The 20,796-nt window shown below is 38.2% G+C and overlaps 1 protein-coding gene across 10 annotated transcripts in view; it reads left to right on the top strand.

Moving 5' to 3' along the window:
- Positions 1-20,796, top strand: part of MYO6 (myosin VI) — a 127,110-nt gene that overhangs the window by 84,808 nt on the left and 21,506 nt on the right. For 9 of the 10 annotated variants that reach the window (XM_074368712.1, XM_074368718.1, XM_074368717.1 and 6 more), the window contains 10 exons: positions 1,884-1,956; positions 3,499-3,626; positions 6,028-6,123; positions 6,413-6,586; positions 9,865-9,903; positions 11,745-11,838; positions 16,344-16,474; positions 16,562-16,639; positions 18,417-18,546; positions 20,461-20,551. In XM_074368712.1, coding sequence (XP_074224813.1) covers positions 1,884-1,956; positions 3,499-3,626; positions 6,028-6,123; positions 6,413-6,586; positions 9,865-9,903; positions 11,745-11,838; positions 16,344-16,474; positions 16,562-16,639; positions 18,417-18,546; positions 20,461-20,551 — 1,034 coding nt within the window. Of the gene's footprint in view, positions 1-1,883; positions 1,957-3,498; positions 3,627-6,027; positions 6,124-6,412; positions 6,587-6,908; positions 6,993-9,864; positions 9,904-11,744; positions 11,839-16,343; positions 16,475-16,561; positions 16,640-18,416; positions 18,547-20,460; positions 20,552-20,796 lie in introns of those variants that run through there. The other variant, XR_012508757.1, reaches the window with a different exon arrangement.

Here is a 20,796-nt window from a genome sequence, read left to right as displayed (position 1 = left end):
CCTGCTCACAAGTGAATGCCTCCTGCTCCTTCCTGGTGACTTTTACTGGACTGGAGGTGCCGCTTGTTTCTTTTCCTGATTCTGTAGTCTCTGCTCCTGGCACTGCCAAACAGCTTTCTGCTCTCATCCCTGACCTCGGCATCACCCTCTCCTCCTCTGTGTCTGCTTCTGCCCTCTGTTGCCTGCTCGCCGCTCTGGGTGTGTGTGGCAGGAAAGCCAGCAGGTCAGCAGAGTCAACAGGACCGCTGGCTGCTGGGAACCCAGTATCAATCCAGTCCAGCCCTTCATTTTACAGACGAAGAAACTACGGCAGTTCAGTGACTTCTGCAAGGGCCGAACGAACCCCAGCGCTGTTTCCTTTGTGTGAGCGCTGCTGTTTTCTGAGTCCCCCACTGTAGCTGGACTTGAAATGTGAACTGTTTTCTTTCCTATTTCCATCCCATTCGTCTTTTTCCCCATTTTTATTATGTCTTTTTCTTTCTGGGTTCCCCAGCACATTTCAACTTTTATACCTTTTCTTATATATTATAGTTAAGCCAGTTCTGGCTTAAACAAGCAGGTTAAAATGAGTTAAGGTAGTTTCTTTGAAAATATCTCATCCAGCCGCTTCAGTCCTTCCTTTCCTATGTGAGGATTGACGTGTTTGCCTCTCACTTCACATCCTTCTTCCTTTCCACACCAGCCCAGCAAACTTCATCTGGAAACTGCACAGAGAGGAGACGGTGTCTTGATTTATGTTTATTTTTATAACAGTTCTTTAAAATAAACGTGAATTTCCAATGCAGATTGGGTTCAAGTAGACAGTGCTTCTAGATTGACAGAGACCTTTTCTAGCATGTCTCGTGGGAGGAAATATTTTAACATTCAAGAAAAAAAGGTTGAAACACACATCACCCTTAGCTCATTGCCTTGCTCACCCATCTGTGATAAAATCCACCCCCCTCTTTTTTTAAAATGTTAAGACAATACCAGACTTATCTAGGAACTCAACTCTGATTTGTAAATTATTCTTCCAAATTATATTTATTTTCCCCAATGATACATTTCTCATATGTATCACTGTGTAGATGCTGGAGCCCATTTGCAGTGGATTGCTCTTTGCTTGATTTTAGTGCTTGTCTGTAAAGGTTATAAATCTGCCCTTGCCTGTCTTTGGACAATGATTTAGGGCTACTGAGAATATAGAAGAGACAAATTTCATGTCAGAAGGGAGCTAATTAGTTTAGCTGTTTTTTTAAACTTTTAAAAATGATCAAGGCAACTTACGTTCCTCTGTGTGTTCCAGGGGGTAAACTGTGGCCTTTGGGACAAACCCAGCAGGCCACCGCCTGCTTTTGCAGATGAAGTTTTACTGGGGGGCAGTTGTGCTTCTTGATTTACTGTTGTCTGGGGCTGCTTTTGCCCTGCAGTGGCATACCGGAGTAGTTGTAACAAAGACAGTAAATATCACAGCCAAAAATACCTCCTGTCTGGCCCTTGCAGAAGTTTGCTGACCCCTGGTCTGTTCTGCACAGAAGTTTGAGGCTGTAGAATGTTTCAAAGCCCCGGTCTTGTCTTGAGTTGGAAAGGTTATAAACAGATCCCCGTGTTTGTTCATAGCTTCTCAGCATGTCTCAGGAAAAGCGCCTTATCTGCAGGAGGGGACATTTCCACATATGTAAACTGTATGTTGGCTCTTTAGTTTTTGACATCACCTTGTTTTAGGGGCAAGGATTTTTCTTCCCCAATGTTTTGCAAGACTTCTCAGCTCCCGAATCAGCTGTTGTGAACCTTTCTACACTGACTAATCAATAAATCTTATGATCAGAAAAGGCACAGAACAGTGAGTCCATTTCCTGTCACTCAGTATCTACACATCTGTGATTATGATCATTTTATTTTAGGAACAAGAACTGTATCAAAGAGAAGGTTTAGGTGTGAATGAAGTGCATTACGTGGATAATCAGGACTGTATAGGTATGTTTTTTTTTACTTCACTTTTGGGAAATGCGGGAAGATACAGTAAATGCTTTTGCTAGTAAGTTTTCTGTGCTCTATGAGTGATACTGCTGATGATGAGACTTGAAACTGCGGTATTCAGGAGAGGCGTTTCCTTTTCTAGTATTGCTACCAAGACATCAAATCCAGCTATGCTGAAGGTTTTCCTGAAATGTCTTCTGTTTCCTGGGATGGATGTTTTCTTTCTTAAACAGCTGACCTGTGAATAAGTTAAGAAGGAAATGCAATTGCTTAAGCAATTCTTACCTTGCGCAAGGGGGAGATTTCTTACCTCGCAGGTGGAAGCCCACGGGGTAGCTGGGCGCCTCGCGGGCTCTGCCAGGATTTGGCTCTGGGCTGCTGCAGTTCTTCATTTCTGTTCTCTGAGTGCTGGCCGCAGCCTCTGGCCGGTTGCAAGCTGGCTTTACAAGTTCCATGTGTCCCATCCATATAACACCATGCAGCAGGAGAACAGGCTCTCTGTCTTCCTTCTCTGTTTTTAATTGGGAAAGAGGCCTTTCCCTGTCATCACCAGCCGGTGCTCGCTCTACCTGTTCTTCCCGCGCATCTCTGAGATCCGCTGTTGGGCAAGCCTTGCTTTGAAAACGGCTTTGACAGTTGAGCCAGTAACTCACGTGCTAGATTTGGACAAGATGGCAGAATTACATAATACTTTACATTTGTGCAACTTTTCAAAGCACTTTCACATCCTGCCTGGTCCACTCAGTCTGTGCCTTCACACAAACATCCTCTCTCATCAGGTCTCTGTGTCTCCGATGGTGTGGTCGGATATCTTGGCTGGAGCTCCTCCCCTCCCAGTTATCTTTCTGTGCATGTCCACCTCTTATCAGATTACACTCATTTATAGCTCAGATGGATGCCCTCTTCACCACCACTCATTGCCCAAGAGCCACCATTCTCTGACCAGTGCAGTTAGAATCTTGGTTTCTCTTTCTGTGTCCTATAGCTTTTAGAGTCTGTCCCGTTTAACAGTTCTTTTAGCCTGTATTTAAGCAGCTTACATTTTACAGTTGTTTGGGAACAGGCAGAGTTCAGACCCCATGAATGGAAAGAGCTGAAAAATGTTTGCTGTTGCTGAAGTTATGCTGGAAATCTTTTGACTCCATATCTATAAGTAGTTCTGAAAAGCTGATCCTGCAAAAGCTTCTGTAGTTTCACTTCATTGTGAATATAGAAGGGGTTCCTCTGGGAGAGGAAGGATTTCTGAATCTTTAGCCTCTGTCCTCGCTTACAAAGGGAACAGTTGTGACATGAGTTGCTTTCTTTATGGAGTTGTTTTTCTAAAACCTTTATTAAATATGTGATATTACTTTCTAATAAATTGCCAGATGAGAAATAAAATTTATCTGCTCTCTGTAGCTTTCCAGAGAATACAGTACTTACTGAATCATGTTACATTGTTTCTGACCAGTCCTCAAAATTTGTAATCAGTAAGTTCATGCATCTTTAAAAGATTATATGTTTAGTTTACCCTATTATATCCTGATTTTTTGGAAATAGATTTAATTGAAGCAAAATTAGTGGGAATATTGGATATTTTGGATGAAGAAAATCGCCTTCCCCAGCCAAGTGATCAACACTTTACATCTGCAGTTCACCAGAAGCACAAAGACCATTTCCGGCTTTCTGTGAGTTTGTCATTTCAAAACTGAGATTCTGTGGTGGGCAGAAAAACCTTTAGAATGATGTGCTAGACCTTAGACATTAGATAATTAGAACCATAAGTTATGTAAGGCTTAGAACAACTGTAAACACCTACAATTAATCCTGCACAGCATCTTCTAGAGGTGGACCATGTAATGTATCCATTTTTAATGATGATATAGCTAATCAAAGCCCTTTCAGCTGGATAGAAGGTACATTTCACCTATCTAAACTGTACAAAAAGGTTTACCTGTTCTTATGTTCTCCATTCTGAGCCACGTGTCCGTCAGTTGCTTTGTTCTGTCATGTGACTTTGATCACGTCCCAGGGGTTGGCGCCTAGAGTCACAAGCAGCCACTTGTCTGCACATTTGTAAGATCAGCAAAGCTTTTGGCTGAGACTCCGGTAGAAGCAGTTCGTGTGAGTGATCAGCAGATTCATTTTGATGCTCGTTCCTAGGGAGTATTGAATGGAAAATGTACTCAGAGAGGTCATAGAAGCTGAAGCAGTAGAAAAATTAGCTAAACAGGAAAAACATACAGAGAGCAGCAGAAATAAATGAGAAGTACACTTCTAAAAGGGTCAGAAGACTTGGTCCCCTAAACTGCTGTTGGGTCATAGAGCTGTGCTTAAATCTGGAGTGTGAGCCCTTCTCCCTGAGGCTGGAGCACGTGGCCGTTGAGGCATTTCCTGTGTTCACGCGTTCTGTGCTTACCTTTATGCTCAGCCATCATCCTGAGGTAACAGCACATGCCCAGCTCCATCCTCACGCCCGGAAAGAGCTGACTAGCCCAGAGAAATATGGGTGTTAATCTAGCCTGGGAAGCTAGGTGCCGCATCATCTTGGAACAACAAAGAAAGGAAGGGAGGAAGAAGGAAAAGGAAAACTGCTTAGAGTCGCAGATGCCTCCTATACTGTTTATCATTTTGAGCTCGTAACCTGGTTTACCAGTCGTTGCTTTGGTGGATCCAGGAGCTTAAGTGAATGAAAGCAAGTATTCATGTTTCCCTACGTCATTGAGCAGGTGGAATGCACTGACTTGGAAAGCTGGCGTCATTGTGATGACCTCCTCTGGGGACTGCACCGCACGACCACCTGCTCCTTTGACTCAGAGTCCTTCATATCCCCAGCAGAACTTTTACTAAGATTGAAGACGTGTTCAGTCATGTTTGTTCACTGCTCTCTGTTAAGACCAGTCTCTGGATGCACGGTGACCTTCACCAGGAGTACTGGTTGCTAGTCAGCAACTTGCAACCAGGGTTTCAGAGACGTGTCGCTCCAAGGACAGCAAACTAAAGTGTCAGGAATGGGCTTTGGCCACTTTCCTCAAGAGCAAGACAGTAAACTCTAGTTTGTACAGGCCTTTACTTTTGTGTTTCTTTGAAAATAAAAGTGGTAATAACCATCTATTGAACACGTAGCCTGTGTCAGGCACATTCTAAGTGTTACACTGAAATTACTTTATTTAGTCCTCATCATAATCCGTTGTTGGGAGATCCTGCTTGCACCCCCAGGCTAGAGATGAGGGGGCAGGCACGGAGAGATTAAGTGACCTGCCGGGTCTCGCAGAGTGAGGAAGTGCTGTTTGGGAATCGGGCCGGGCATCCCCACTGCAGGGCCCTCACTCCGCCTCGTGCTGGTGTGTGGTCACACAGAGAGGAGGGAGGCTCTGATTTGCGAGCTCTCCCACCCGGAAAAAGCCTAGTAAGGTTCTGAAGTCTTGGCTTTTTCTTTTCAGATGAGATTGTCTTTCTTAACCTCGGATTATTTTGAGGATCAGGTGTGATCTTTTATTTTGAAAAGTTTTAAATATGATACCAACACGAGGTATTCTAATTAGATAGTACATCCGGAGAATGATTTCGTTTCCCTCAAATAAATAGATTCAGGCTCATTGGGTAAACGTGTTAGGATGTGTGGTTTAAATCAGTGGGAGAGTCCTGTGCTTCAGGTGTTTCTTTAGAACAGAGCTTCTCAACCCTGGCAGTACCTGAGTATCCCCTGCTGTAAATGGGATGGGCTTTGGGGGGTTTAAAAGTTCTCCAGATGGTTTTAATTCGTCAGCCAAGGTCAAGAACCACTACTTTAGGCATAGGCAGTTCACTTTTTAAAATGCACGTGCTTCTAAATAGTGTGGCTTTTTTGTTTTTGTTTTATTTTTAGTCTTTCACCTTTTTTCTTTCCTAAGAGACTATAACCAAAAATATTTGGTCGACTTTACTGGTACTTTAAGGCTTATTAGGTATTTAAAAAGCAGTATAATTGTATAAAGTATGAAAATTCCCTTTATAATTTTAAGTATTTTATATCCTGAATGTTTTCTAAAGGAAGTTACGCAGTGTCTTTTTGATAATTTAGTAACTGATATATGTATTATTTTTCAGATTCCCAGAAAATCTAAGCTGGCAGTTCATAGGAACATCAGAGATGATGAAGGCTTCATTATCCGGCACTTCGCAGGGGCAGTGTGCTATGAAACAGTGAGTATAGCCGTTGCTGGGAGAGAACCATTTGATGTCGAAGCTGCACTGTACAGTATGGTAACCCCTAGCCCCATCTGGCTGTTTAAATTTAAATTAAATAAAGTTTGAAATTCAGTTCCTCAGTACTCTGGCCGGATTTCATGTGCTCGATGTCCACGTTGGCTGGTGCTTGCTGTGTTGGACAGGACAGACACAAAACATTTCTGTTACCTCATTCTGTTAGCGTCACGTTAAGAGATATTATCACAAGATGGACTGAATCATTCCTCCTTGCTTCATTTTTCAGACCCAGTTTGTGGAAAAAAATAATGATGCTCTACATATGTCTCTTGAATCCTTAATATGTGAATCCAGGGATAAATTCATCCGGGAATTATTTGAATCATCCACAAATAACAACAAAGATACTAAACAAAAAGCAGGAAAACTTAGCTTCATCAGTGTGGGAAACAAGTTTAAGGTATCTGTGCTAAATGTATTACTTGAATTTTTTTTTTTACTCATTAAAATTGTATTCTTTTATACTTTGCAGTGGATAATGTAGGTCACTCAGAAGTCGCATGAGTGAGATTCAGGAGCAGACCCTGCATTGTTGATGCTGGTCTGCAAAGTAACATATGGTGGGCATAGTCACCGAACATACAGAAATCTTGTAATTTTACAACTCTGTTCTTTCTTGGGGCTTAACATGTCTGATTGCTTCTCCTAAAGTTCTTGCTTCTGCTTACTGTCTGGTTGACCTTCCAACCTCTTTCCCATGTGTTTTCTGTTTCTTCCCTCAGTCAGCAGTTTTGTTGTAGCTCGAGATGGCTAGAGAGGACTAGTTGAGTTGAGAGAGGAAAAGCAGGCACTGCCAGGGGCTTCAGGTAAATGATCACCTTCGTGGACTCCTGCTCTGAGAGTGGCTGCCATGGTAAAGGGAGCCCGGCTCCAGTTAACGATTCAGCTTGTAATTCATTTTCGACGTGTTTTCCCTCATAGTGCATTTTGGGTGTGCACATTACACTAAAATTTGATGAAAGCTTTTAATAACGTCTGTAAAAGATAAATGCTCTGCGTGGCAAACCCTTCAAGCTGCTTATTTAACATCGAAGAGCATTTCATTTGTTTCATTAATTTTGGATCAGAAATTTACTCTTTGAGGTCTGACAAGGAATTGTCACACAATGTGCCTTAGAAATGGAACCCTACTGTTTGGTTCTAATTGTTGAGTGTTTAGAATAGAAGAAGATAATTTAAAAACTGTCACCTTTAATGAATAAAAAAATTGTAATAAATAGAACAAAGAAAAATAGAATTAATTTCTCTCCAACACATTTCCACAGAATATTGTTGTATTTGCAAGAAAACCCTACATATGCCTTTCATTATGTGTACTTTAAATGTTAAAAATAATGTAATTATAAACAATATTTAAGAATCAGAATACTGTTATAGTAACATTGTGAGCCTCCTGAACTACCTTGTAGGTTGAAGTGGCCTAAGTAACTAACTTGATAAAATCACTTTAATAAAACTAGATTTTTAAAAAGCTAAAACATAAATATAGCTTATAATACGTTTTCAGGTAACTGAATAAAAAGTCTTAAACTTTGTTATAAAGTTATATTCATTAATTATGAGTTCCTTATTCTCTTGAGCAGTATTTTTTCTCTTACTTGGATATTCTTAAATTCCTAAATAAACATACAGTAACAGGTTGGTTTAAAATAGTATGTTGGACTGTATGAAATGAGTATCATTTATTAAGTATATTTCTACTATAATTTAGCAGTATTGCTGGCACGAACATACTTAAAATTTTAGACAATTTAGATAAAAATAAAAACATTCCTAAAATTCTTTGAATTAAGGTCTTATTTTGAGATTTGAAGTGCCTTAAAATTGCTTATATACAATAAGCTATATTTCGCACATTAACTGCAGAAAGCTATAACTGAATGACATTATTAATAATAAAATTTCAGTATTTTAATGAGATATTTTGCATTGATATATTAATAATAGTTCTTATTTTTGAATATATTAGAATAGCTCATTAAATGAAGTTCAAGCTATGTGAAACAATAAAACAAAACAGGCTAGCATTTACAGTAATAATTCAGTTATCCAGCATCACTGAGAACCAGTTTTCCACCAAAAAGTGACACTTACGGGTTATTGAAACATAACCCTTTTACTGTTGGTGTTTTAAAAAAGGAATTCTTTTTGATGAAAATCTTACTCTGTTATTACATACGTGAATATTTGTGTGCTTTAAAATTGAAATAAAATACAAACGAGGCGTGAGTTGCACAAGGCTGTTTGCCCTGACGCCTTGTGGTCCTTGACTGCTGTTCTTTGGTAATTGACATTCTTCTCTCAGATGATAGTTTATTTTTGCTGTTTCTACTTCTCTGATTGTATTTATCTCCATTTTGGGGGGAGAATACTGTCCTTAAAGTCTATGAATTAAGAAGCGTGGACTTTTTGACAGTTTCCTTTCCAAATTAGTGGCTCTGATACTTGCTTTTCATTTGTGTGGTGGTTCAGACTGATGAAGGTTGTCAGAACTCTGTCAGCCAGATATGTGGGGTGTGACTGTTCATTTTCAATCCAGTGACAGAGTCACTTCATTTTTATAGCTTAAGCCTATGACATCTGAAGTGTACTATACATCATGGATAAGACAATGAACCTTGGTGTCAGGCCCCTGTTGGAATCTTGGCTTTGCCATTAGTAGCTCTGAGATCTCAGCAAGTAATTTACCTTTCAGTGCCTCAACATTTTCACTTGTAAAATGAGACTAATCATATGTCCTTAATGAGAATCATTGTGTGGATTAAATATGATCATGCTGTGAAAAGCTTTGAGCAGTGCCTGACTCATAGAAAGCGTTCAGTAAAAGTATACTTTATTATTATTATTATTAAATATAGCTATGATTGATTCGATATGTTAATTTAAGAATTAACATCTTAATTTACCTTTTGTAAGTAGTATAGTTAGCATTTCAGAACAAAATCAATGTAAGAATTTTAGATACTTAATTTACTTTGCAGAGAAGTAAGGCAAATACATGATTTTAAGGTACTGAGCCAGAGTAAATTATAATCACTTATTATTATTTAGAAAGGAAAGCATAGTAGCTTATAGTGTTCATTGTGAAATTTTGAGAAAAGTGTCCTAGCTTTTAAAAATAATTGAAATGCATACAGTTTTCAAACAGTAAGGAGGGTTTTTACAGCTAGGCAGGATGGCTTTGATTATAATAGGCGTTATACAGAGCAGCCCTAATATACACCATTAGTGTATATTTTAAACACGTCTTCATTCTTAATGGAGTTGACACAAGCTACACCCAGCCTGCCACATGTTCACACACCGCTCCGCTGACCCCGTGTTGAATGCGTCACCAGCATCTGCATTTACTTCCTCCGTTGCCTGTGTACTTTTTCCTCATCCACCCACCTGCAAATGTGCATGTGTGCTTTTTTTTTAGTATTGTTAATTTTCAGCCTTTTGATTATATAAGTTCTGTATAAGTAAAATAACTTACTGCCCTTGGCATTATATGCTAGCCATACATTTTTGCATGTTACTGTCTGTAAAAGAGTTCGTGTAAAGAGTTGTTAAATTGTAGTATATGTCTGTGTTATTGCATGTTATTTTATTCTAATGTTGGAGAGCTAATATTTACTTACTCAATTGTGTTCTTTTACTTTTTGAAATGGTAAAGTGATTTCCTTTCTTCCGCAGACACAGTTAAATTTGCTTCTGGATAAACTTCGAAGTACTGTGAGTACACACACACAAAAAACCCAGGGTTTTAATTCAATTTAATTTTTTAATACTTAATTTTTATTGAAGTGTAATCGATTTACAATGTTAGTTTCAAGATGTACAGCAAAGCAATTCAGTTGTATGTATGTATTTTCAGATTCTTTTCCATTACAGCTCATTGCAAGAAATTGAATATAGTTCCCTGTGCTATACAGTGGGTCCTTGTTTATCTATTTTATTTATAGTAATAAAAACCGGGTTTTTAAATGGTCCTCTTTAACTATTATTAGTAATAAGCACAGTAAACCTGGAATAATTAGAAATTTATTTAAAACCAAATACCCTCATTAAGAAAATCAGTTTTTAAAATGGTTGTCATTTTGGTTAGTTTTGTTCTGAAGAAAGGTCAAATATATATGTGAAGTCAAATTATTTTATGAATATAGGGAGTTCTCTGTTATTAAATTAAGATTATCCTCTAGCTTCAGGAAAGTGGAAATCATTAGTTATTATAGAAAAGGGAAATGTATTTTTTTAGAATTAAAGATAATGCATATAATTCATTTTCATTTTACTACTCTGGTGGTAACACTCTCTACCGTGACAGTTTTGGTATGGAAAAGATGGATATAATATTTTTATGCCCTGTTTTAGAGGCAGTATTTCCTAGGAGTATTTTTTATTTTTAACTAGACATTTAAGTTCAGTCTGTTTTTTAAAGAAAAATTCACCATAGAAAGAAATTTGACATGTGGATTATATAAATGAAGCATGATTTCAAGAGAAGACTTGTTTTTTAAACAAATCCACAGAACTTAACTGAGTGCTCTTCCTTTTCAAGTCATTTTGAAAAGCCAGGTATTTATCCTGTCTTTTCTATTATTGCTTAACTTATTGTTAGACTTGGTTTTGAAACCATTAAAAGATACTTTTAAACATCCTCATTGCTTGCAAATATTTCTCTCTGAAGGACCACACATCTTTAAAAACCAAGTCTGATGAGGTATTTTATTTTCATCACTCAAATATAATGCTGCTATTAAATGATAAGATTACATTTGTGATTTTTAAAAAGGAGGCATTTCTAAAAAAAAGTATTCTAAAAATGTTTGCAGTGAGCATCATTGTTGAAATAACCATCCAGTTTCGCAAGGTGACAACTTGAAAGAGAAATTGTTATCTAGATGTCTAGTATGTTAGCTTTAGCGCCCAGCTGTTTCACTGTGTACATACCAGTGTTCGCTCTGCCTCGTTCAACATAATCTGGTAACTAATTCCAAATGAATGCCTCTAGGCTTTTTAAAATACATATTGTTTAACAAATAAAAATTTTAAACAAGAGCAGTGGTGTAGCTTAAGGGCCTACTGTATATTTTTGAAATAGAATGATAAGAAAGATTGATTTTTTTTTTGTTTTCTTTATTCTTCAGCCTAAATTTTCAGGGACAACTTCATTTATTCCTTTTGTCATAGGGCAGTTTTCTTATCACAGAAACATAGTATATAAATATATTTAAATGTAGAATAAAATCATGTGTAAGTCAGCCTCAAACTGTATTGTTTAAATACGTTAAAGTATTTATTTATGTAAAGACTTATTTTTATCGTCACACAGTTTTCTCGGCACTCAGATCTGAAATGTCATGTTCCTCTAGTATTATGAGTATATAATACAGAAATTCATTCTAAGCTTTAAATTACTAAAGTACACTAATTAAGTTTAGGTTCCTCAGTGATTATTTTAAAAAAGGTTCGTAAGTTAATGATAATATCCTCTGAAAGTTGCTGGTGTTCTTGGAAGTAGAAGAAGAAGAATGCAGTATGTATCATTTTAAAAAGTCTCTTTATTCTGCTAGGGAGCCAGCTTTATTCGTTGCATCAAACCTAATTTAAAGATGACAAGCCACGACTTTGAAGGTGCTCAAATTTTGTCTCAACTTCAATGTTCAGGTATTTCTATATTTTTATAATCTCTATCAGTGTGTGTCAGGAGTCTTAGTTCAAATACAGTTTAATGTGTCCAGTGTTTTCTAATAAATCACGACTGTCTTGATTATTTTAAACTGCAGTAAGATTTTTGTCTTCTATTGCCTTTAATTGTAAGAAAAGCATGACAAAGAAAATTATTTGAGCAAAATTGAGGTAGAGATTTATTTTGATATAAGACTGCTTTCCATCACTGAAGTAAAATTTCTAGAAACCCTGCAACTGCAAGCCGTGTCTCCCTCTGTGGACTGCTTCCGTGGCCTCGTCAGGCCAGCAGTGGCTCGTTGCCCAGGCCGCTGGGTCAGGCGGGGCTTTGACGTCCTTGCTTCTGCTCCACCACTTGTCAAAAAGCAGAAGTGACGCAGCACCCTGGGCTTCTGTGGAACGTTCACGCAGGTGGTTGACCTGTCGCTTCCTGCTCCTCGCCTGGACACGTTCAGAAGTCATGGGCGCTAGGCTCACTGTCTTCCTTTACTCCACGCCCTCCCTCCATCCCTGCCCACACCACCCCGCTTTTCCCAAGGCATCAGGCCTCTCCTTTCTTTTCTTTTTTTTTTTGGTTATTTGAGTTTTCTTTTCTTTTTAAAAAATTTTTTTTTTAAATTGAAGTACAGTCAGTGACAATGTGTCAGTCTCCAGTGTGCAGCGCAATGTCCCAGTCTTGCATGTACACCCATAAAGGAGAGGAAAGAGCAGAGGGGATCGAAAAGGTATTTGAAGTTTTCATGACTGAAAACTTCCCAAACCTAAAGAAGGAGTCAGATATCCAAGTACAGGAAGCACAGAGGGTCCCAAACAAGAAGAACCCAAATAGGCCTACACCAAGACACATAATCAAGATGGCCAAGGTTAAAGAGAAAGAAATGACCCTTTCCTGTTGATTCAGGCTTGGACACATCCTGAAACTCTCTTGCCTCCCTGACTCCTTATCTTCCTCCTCTCAGAGGCAGAAAGCGAAGGCCAGTTTAGCTTCAGGGTACCTTATTTAAATGGGCTCCTTCCTGATTTTTTATTCTTTAGTAAATTCATACTTTTCCTTTAAAGAGCCCTCCGCCCATTATGTAAGCTTCCGGCTCTCCCAGTCTGGCTCTGCCCTTGACCCCTCTCACAAAACCCCAGCCGCTGATGAACCTTATTTTGTCCTTTCTCCTCATCTGCACAGAGAAGGTAGGCAGGGCAGATTGACACCATTATAAATTCATGATCACTGACCTGCAGAGGGCTCTCATAGTCACCCTGCCAAGTGTCCCCGGCCGGTGTGTTCTGTTTCTCCACGAAGATCAGTCCGACCCTCCCTGCTCTTCTCAGATCTCTGAGCCTCTGCCAACAGACAGCCTCAGGCCTGCCTGTCTGCTACCAAACACTTCTGCCTCCCTACATAACTTCCCTCCTGATAGAAAGCAGGAAGGGCCTCTCTTCCTCGTTGAGACTGCATCCATCCCTTCCTAGCTTCCTTCTCACAAGTCTTCAGTAGTGATTGTCCGTATTGGACCAGACAGATCTCTACCACTTAAATGTGCTAAAACCTCATCTCCAGTCCCTCTCGCCCACATTCCTTTCCAGCTGCCTCCTTATCTCTGGCCTCACTGTTCTCCAGTTTTTCCTTTTCTGTCCAAGAATATTCTATTCTTGCATTCTCAGTTTCCTGCCTTCCACTCGCTCTCTAACCCTAGAGAATTCTGCTTCCACCTTCATCAGTCCAACAGAATAATTCTTGCTGAGGTTACCAGTGATTTCTTTGATCCTGGATCCCGTATTTTCTTAGCAGTCCTTACGTCAGTGGGCTTCCCAGCGGCACTCAGCTCTGACCCATCCCTTTAACATAGCCTTTCCTTGGCTGTTGAAACAGCATAATGTCGCTGCTTTCGTTTTGAATTCTCTGGCCATTCCTGCCTCCTCTGCAGGATCGTCGTCTTCCACATGGGTGTTATTTGTTGGTTTTTCAGGCTTTGGGTCTGGCCTGTTTTCCTTCTCACTCTGTATCAGTGCTGTTCAGTGTAACTTTCCGTGGTGATGGAAATATTCTAGATCTGTGTTGTCCAGTGTGGTAGGCACTGGATGCTTGTGGCTGGTGAGCACTTGAAATGTGGCTAGTATGACTTAGGCACTGCATTTTTCATTTTACTTAATTTTCATTTAAAAAAATTTAAATAATAACAGTTGCACGAGGCTAGTGCAGCCACAGAACTTGTGGCTCGTGACTGCCCTGTTGGACGGCCTAGCTGTGTATTCCCGATCTAGGTCTCCCCAAGTCCCTTTGATGTGACCTCCTAAACAGTGTTTTTTATGCTCCCAGATATATTGAGCTATGATTGACCTACAGCATTGTGTAAGTTCACCTTGTGCGATGTGTTGATTTGATACTTACCTATTGCAGAATGGTTTCCACCGTAGCATTAGCTAGCACTCCCATCAGGTCGCATAATTACCATTGCTTGTTTGTGCAGAGAATATTTAAGACCTGCTCTCTTAGCAAACAGTGAGTCTCAGGACCCTTCATTCAGGCTGTCACCATCTTTCACCTGGCTTTTGGCTGGAGTTTCCTAACTGCTGTCCTCGCATCTGCTCAGTCTGTTCTTCACATGCATCCAGAATTGCTGCTTGACAAGCCACGTCTGATTGTGTCTCTTCACAGTGAACTTCTGTGAGACAGTTCCTATCTCGTCTGCAGCTACAGGGCAAGCCAAGGGACTCAGGGGTGGGGATGCACACATGTGTAAGGGTCCTTGTGTATTTGATATAGATGGGAAAAATTGTGACAGTGCCAACCAAACCTTACTTTTATTTCTCCAAGCAGAGCCAAAAACTAAATCTAGTTCTGGAGATTTCTTTGCATAGGAAAGTTTGCCTTTAAGTATTCCATTAAATTATATTAAATTTTATTTAATTATAATATATATAGTATGTGATATTATATTACATTATATATTATACATCATAGTGTATATATAAATTATATGTAATATATATTTATTATATTATATTTAAATTATAATAGTTATATGTGTTCACTGTAACAATAATGAAAAGATACAGAATAATGTAAATTTTAAAAAGTCTCATGGCTCAGGGGTAACACTTAACTCTTACACTTGTTAAAGCTCTGCCTATTATTTTTAATTAATAAATCATATTCTATCATATGGTTATTACATAATTTAATGAAGTGATATGTAAGTTATAATTTCTGTGTTTTCTTTCTGTTACCAGCAATGACCCAATGGACATACACACCTTCTCTGTGCATGTTTTTGCCCACGTGTGTGACAATTTTTAGGAGAGATTCATAGAAGTAGGAAGTACTTAGTCAAAGGGATGGATATTTAATATTATTAATATTTAATATGAATTTATTAATATGAATAAATATTCCAGATTGCCGTCTAAAATTGTTGCACTAGTCATTAACTCTCCCACTAAGAGGGTATGTGTGTGTGTTTTCTACACTGTCATCGTCCCTCACACTGCCGGGGTTTTACGTTTTTGCTGGTCACATAGGTTAAAATTCAGTCTGACTGCCTAGGAAGACTGTCTTGCCAATGAGATTATTTTATAATAAAAATCCACTCTTTTTTTATATTTTATAGTTTCACTTTGCTAATTTAAATTTTTGACCAGAAGAAATTTATTTTGGTGTAGGGAGTGAGGTAAGGATCCAATGTTATTTTTGTTTTCTAAGGGGTAGCCAGTTGGCCTATAACACTTTAGTGAATAATCTTATTTTCATCCTTGATTTTCGTAGTCCTTTAGATGGAAATCCAGATCTTTCTATGAACAAAAGTCGTGGCATTATTTATAGTTGAGCCTCTCCCTGGCTGTTTCATGCTTTTCCTGACATGAAGCGCTCACACTGACTCAAGGCTCAGATTAACCATTTATTAGAGTTACACACAATATACATAGTCCTCTGATACACTCTTTACCCCAGTAGACTAGTTCCTTTGAGAGATGAGTGAAAGGGGATCTTTGTAGGAAACTAGTGCGTTCCCCTTTCTCTTCCATTTGCTTTGTTTAAGCGCTGGTGAGAGCTGGGGAGTAGGTCTGACTTCTTGGAGAGTCTGTCAGGAGTCTTGCTCCAGCAGTAACCTCAGGATTTAGAAAGTAGCCTGACGCAGCCCTCTGCCTTATATGCTGTGATTGGGACTCAAGGGTTTGCAGCAAAAAAAAAAAAAAAAAAAAAAAAAGATACAAATTAGATTTGAGCTTTCTAGAGACCAGTCAATAGTTTGTCTCTAGAAAATAGTCAGGCTTGTTTCAGGTGACATTTGGCTACGTAGTAGTAGGTGGTGGGTCAGTTGGGACATACTGAATATAAATGTGTTGTTTCCTATGTAATATTTCACTGTTGATAATTTCTGTGAATTATCACATTTCTAAACATTAATTTGTAAAGTCGTTTGACTGTTTGCAGGTGATTTTTGGAGTTGTGCACAGTGGTTGGCAATAATTGTGTTTGTTGATGAATCTAGGTATGGTGTCTGTTCTGGACTTGATGCAGGGTGGTTTCCCATCTCGAGCTTCATTTCACGAACTCTACAACATGTATAAAAAGTATATGCCAGATAAACTCGCAAGATTAGACCCAAGACTCTTTTGTAAGGTACAGATACCACCTATGTTGAAATTTCTTAGCTATAAACTGTCATTCTTATTAATTACTAATTGGCATTCGACTTTTACTTTTCAGGCTCTTTTTAAAGCTTTGGGCTTAAATGAAGTTGACTACAAGTTTGGATTAACAAAAGTATTTTTTAGACCTGGCAAGGTAAATACATTTTTGTTTTAAACTTTAACATGATGAATATGAATAGCTGGAGTCAGTGAATATTTTTAAGGGTTTAATGATTTGTATTATTCTTGAATTAGATTATCACTAACAGCATGCATGTATATGTGTGTGCGTGCACACATAATTTTCCCACTCGAGACGTTTATGATGTGTAACACTCTATATAGTTTTTTTAAGCTTTGGAAGTATTGAAATCAGAGCATTGTTTAATTGAATTTTTTACTTAAATAAGGGCTCCAGAAAATATTTGTTTTAGACAAGTTGAAATCTTTTCTAGAACATATTAATTCAATCTTCAGTAATTAAAAATTTCACAGTGCTTTTGAGTCTTCATTGTGAAAGCAAGACTTACTGGAACATGATGGGTGTGTCATGTGAAGAAGATTGGACTGGAGTCTGTGCTGACTTCTATCAAATCTTAGAAGGAACGACTGTATAAATGCTTTTGTCTGTAACATAATTTTCTTAGGCTACCCATTGTTTTAGTATTTATAGGTTCTCATACTAGGATATAGAACTGACTGAATATTTCATAACTAAATATATATAGTACAGAAATATTAAATGCTGTTCACAATCTGTTCATAATAATTTTACGTCTTTACTGTCCTCATAATTTTAAACACAGCTGTTATATATAATAGCCAACTATACTTGTTTGACTTAGCAAAATCATTAAAAAATATCTCCAGTGCCTTGAAGGCTTAATTAATCATAATAAATAAATCTGATTTTACATTTTGGGCATGAGATAAAGTCTGTGTAATACATTACCAACATATGTACTTCCCTGTGAATATTTTTTACTGCAGAGAACCTATACCATCTCTTATAAAAGAAAAAATTAAGAGAAAATGAATAGATAAATATTCATAGTTGGCTTAGCTGTAATCACACTTATCATAAACTCAACATTTCTCATTTCAGGGCTCTAGTCCTTATTTTAGAATTACAAGTATGTTAAGAGAGAGGCACTTGGTCTTATTTGCCTCCAGAAAAAAATTACTCAGTCAGAAGGATATGGAAAAATTACTCAATCAGAAGGAAATTGCAAGGCAGATTTTCAGAAATCTTTACTCTCCTTACATTACCTTTAATTTACAACAGGCAGTTATTTTGATAGGTGTGTGACATCCTCAGTATACTATAGTGGGACATTTGGTAAAGGATAGAAATCAGTACGCAATTTGATGGTAAATTGTGGAAATAATGCATTTTATTATTGAACAACCTGCTAGCTGTTTTATTTGTGTTGCATGTCTCAGTAGGAATTTCTTACCTCTGACCAAAACAGGGATGGGTGTTGGGAGAGACACAGTAGTTTTGGTGGTACCTGATTTTACAGAGCTGACCTTCTTGTCAGGAGCTGTATACACGTGTTTGAGAATATGGATGAGCCAGTGCAGAGATATATTAGCCCTTTTTTTCATTCTTTTCTCCATAAAACCTTTTTGCCAACCATCTGTAATTGTCATTTAAATGTTTTTTTCTCTACTTCTTTATCGTACCTACTAAGTAGCAATGAGTAACCCTCCCTAACCAAAAAAGGTCCTGAAGAAAGGAAGAAAAAAACAGCCAAGTACAGCCGAGGGTGTTTGGGTCTGCAATGCACCCCCTGAGACGTGTCTGTATTGGGCTTGTAACCATTTCCAGAAAGTTCTGTCTGGGGTTTGAGTTCTAGTATTTTGTATCTCTCTGTGTGTTTAAACACATCTGTCTTCTGATGCTGATAGTCACTTACATTATTCCCTAGTTTGCAGAATTTGATCAGATTATGAAGTCGGACCCTGACCACTTAGCGGAGCTGGTGAAGAGAGTCAATCACTGGCTGATCTGCAGTCGTTGGAAGAAAGTTCAGTGGTGCTCGCTCTCAGTCATCAAATGTAGGTATTTTCTCCCACACCAGGACCTGGCATTATTTTGGGAGGGAATTGGTTTGTGGAACGTTATAAATATGTCTCAGTGCTCAGTGCTGAACAGAAGGGACTGGGTCACTTATTCAGTGCTGTGCCCCGGACTCCTGTCGTTAACACCTCACGTGTAGTGTGCGATAAATCAGAACTTACAGACTTTCTTTTCAAATTTTTTTGAGTATATGATACTTATCTTCTTTAATTGCATGTATTATAGGAGAATTAATTTTATCCTTTCCTAAAGAATAAACCCAGGATTACTGTCTTGATTCTCTCCCTCCACCCCCCAGCCCCCTCCCACATACTGTACCCCAGTCTCTCAGACTTAAGCCAGAACTTTTCTTTCCACCTGCCTGACATCACAAGTACGCATGATAAAATTTCAGGGTTGTCCTTGTCTCTTCTTTCTTGTCCCTGAAATCTTGCCAGTCAACAAATTCTATTGATTCTCCCTCAAAACACCGTCTGTTCTCTGCTCTTTCTTGCCACTGCCTGAGTGCAGCCCCTCTTCCCTGCCTGCACAGTAAGTTCACTGGCTCCCAAACTGGTTTTCCTGGCTTTCCAGACTTATCTTCCCAGAGTCTCTGACTGAAAGTCTTTAATTAAGGCTCTCCTTTAATAGAGGGCGAAATCTAAAGTGTTAGATAAGTAGTTGTTACAGTATTCTCTGACTCAAAACAAAGGTGAAGGGCAGAATATCCGTGGGTTACCTGAGAGTCTACGGCAAACCTTTAGTTGTGGGGAGCCGTTGTTAGCAACTTGGTTGAACTTATCATTGCCCCTTTCCCCATACGCACCAGAGTGTCTGAAACAGTGCTAGGCATGTGAAAATTGTTTCTTAATTAATAAAAAAAAATCCCTTTGACCTAATGAAAAGGAATCACGCGAGCAAAGATTATTACTGAGGTCTTTCATTAGTCAACTGAAATATAGATAGAAAGAAAAGTATAATTTAAAAAACAGATAGCAGAAGGTCTTTTCTCATCATTTTCCAGGTAAAATATGAACATACTTGTCATTATAGTTAAATGCCTTCAGCTTTAAACATTGCATTCTGATGGAAGACACATTATATTAAAATTATCTCTACCATTTGTGGAGTGAGTTGTGCGGTGATCAAGTCAATAACCAGACAGTATCTTTGCAGGATATTAATGGGGAACCTCTGAAAAAAATATTTCAAGGTCAGATCAGTCTAGGACATTGTGGGTAACTGAAGTTAAACAGATGCTTTTATTGTAGGATTCTCAGAGGGCATCACTCAGTATGTTCATTGTCAATCTCCAAAAGGAGGTATAACGTACAGCTTTTCCTAAGTTCATTTGACACATGAATCCTTTTTTCAAGATATGCCTGTTAACATTTCATAGACCAATATTGCCTAGGACAGTTTGGGAAGCAATAGTGTAGCATAATAAGGAAATAATACATTTAAAATGTACACCTAGCCGTATACATGAGGTCCTTTTTGTTTTAAGAAGTATAAGGAAGAGGAGAGGGTATTGCTCATTGGTAGAGCACATGCTTAACATGCACGAGGTCCTGGGTTCAATCCCCAGTACCTCTTCTTAAAAATAAATAAATAAACCTAATTACCTTCCCCTCCACAAAAGAAACAGAAGACCTTAAGAAAGGAAAAAATATAAGAAAAACCAAAAACAAACAAAAATTAAAAAAAAAGAAATATATAATGAGTTTAGAAAAAGATATATAAGGAATTAAAGAAATGATAAACTTGATGATTTTGATGCCTGGTATAATACATTCATCAAGATTTTACATTTCTTGAGAATTGCTTTGTGGAAATGAGTGGTTTTTTAAAATGCTGTATGTCTGATTTAAACGAAATAATTTTCTGTCATTGTATTTTCCTCTTTCACATAGTGAAAAACAAAATAAAATACCGAGCTGAAGCCTGCATTAAAATGCAAAAAACTATTCGAATGTGGCTTTGCAAAAGGAGACACAAACCTCGGTAAGATGAACAGTGCCTAAAGAGTCCCGTAGGACTGTTTACCCTAACGTAATTGGCTGTGAAGTCATCGTGAAGAGCAGTTAGGGTACTAGGTTATCTTTTTCTCGTGCTCTTTGTAAAAAGATGTATTAGCCTTTGTTTATGTTCTTTATTTGATATTAATTAATGCTTCATTAATTCATTACTTGCCTCATTCTATAAATGGACTTGAAGTAGCTTACAAAAATGAAGTGGTTTACAAAAAT

The sequence above is a fragment of the Camelus bactrianus genome, chromosome 8 (assembly GCF_048773025.1).
Source record: "Camelus bactrianus isolate YW-2024 breed Bactrian camel chromosome 8, ASM4877302v1, whole genome shotgun sequence".
NCBI classification, from domain to species: domain Eukaryota; kingdom Metazoa; phylum Chordata; class Mammalia; order Artiodactyla; family Camelidae; genus Camelus; species Camelus bactrianus.
Note: the sequence above shows the minus strand (reverse complement) of the source record. Positions and strands in the feature narration are given on the sequence as shown.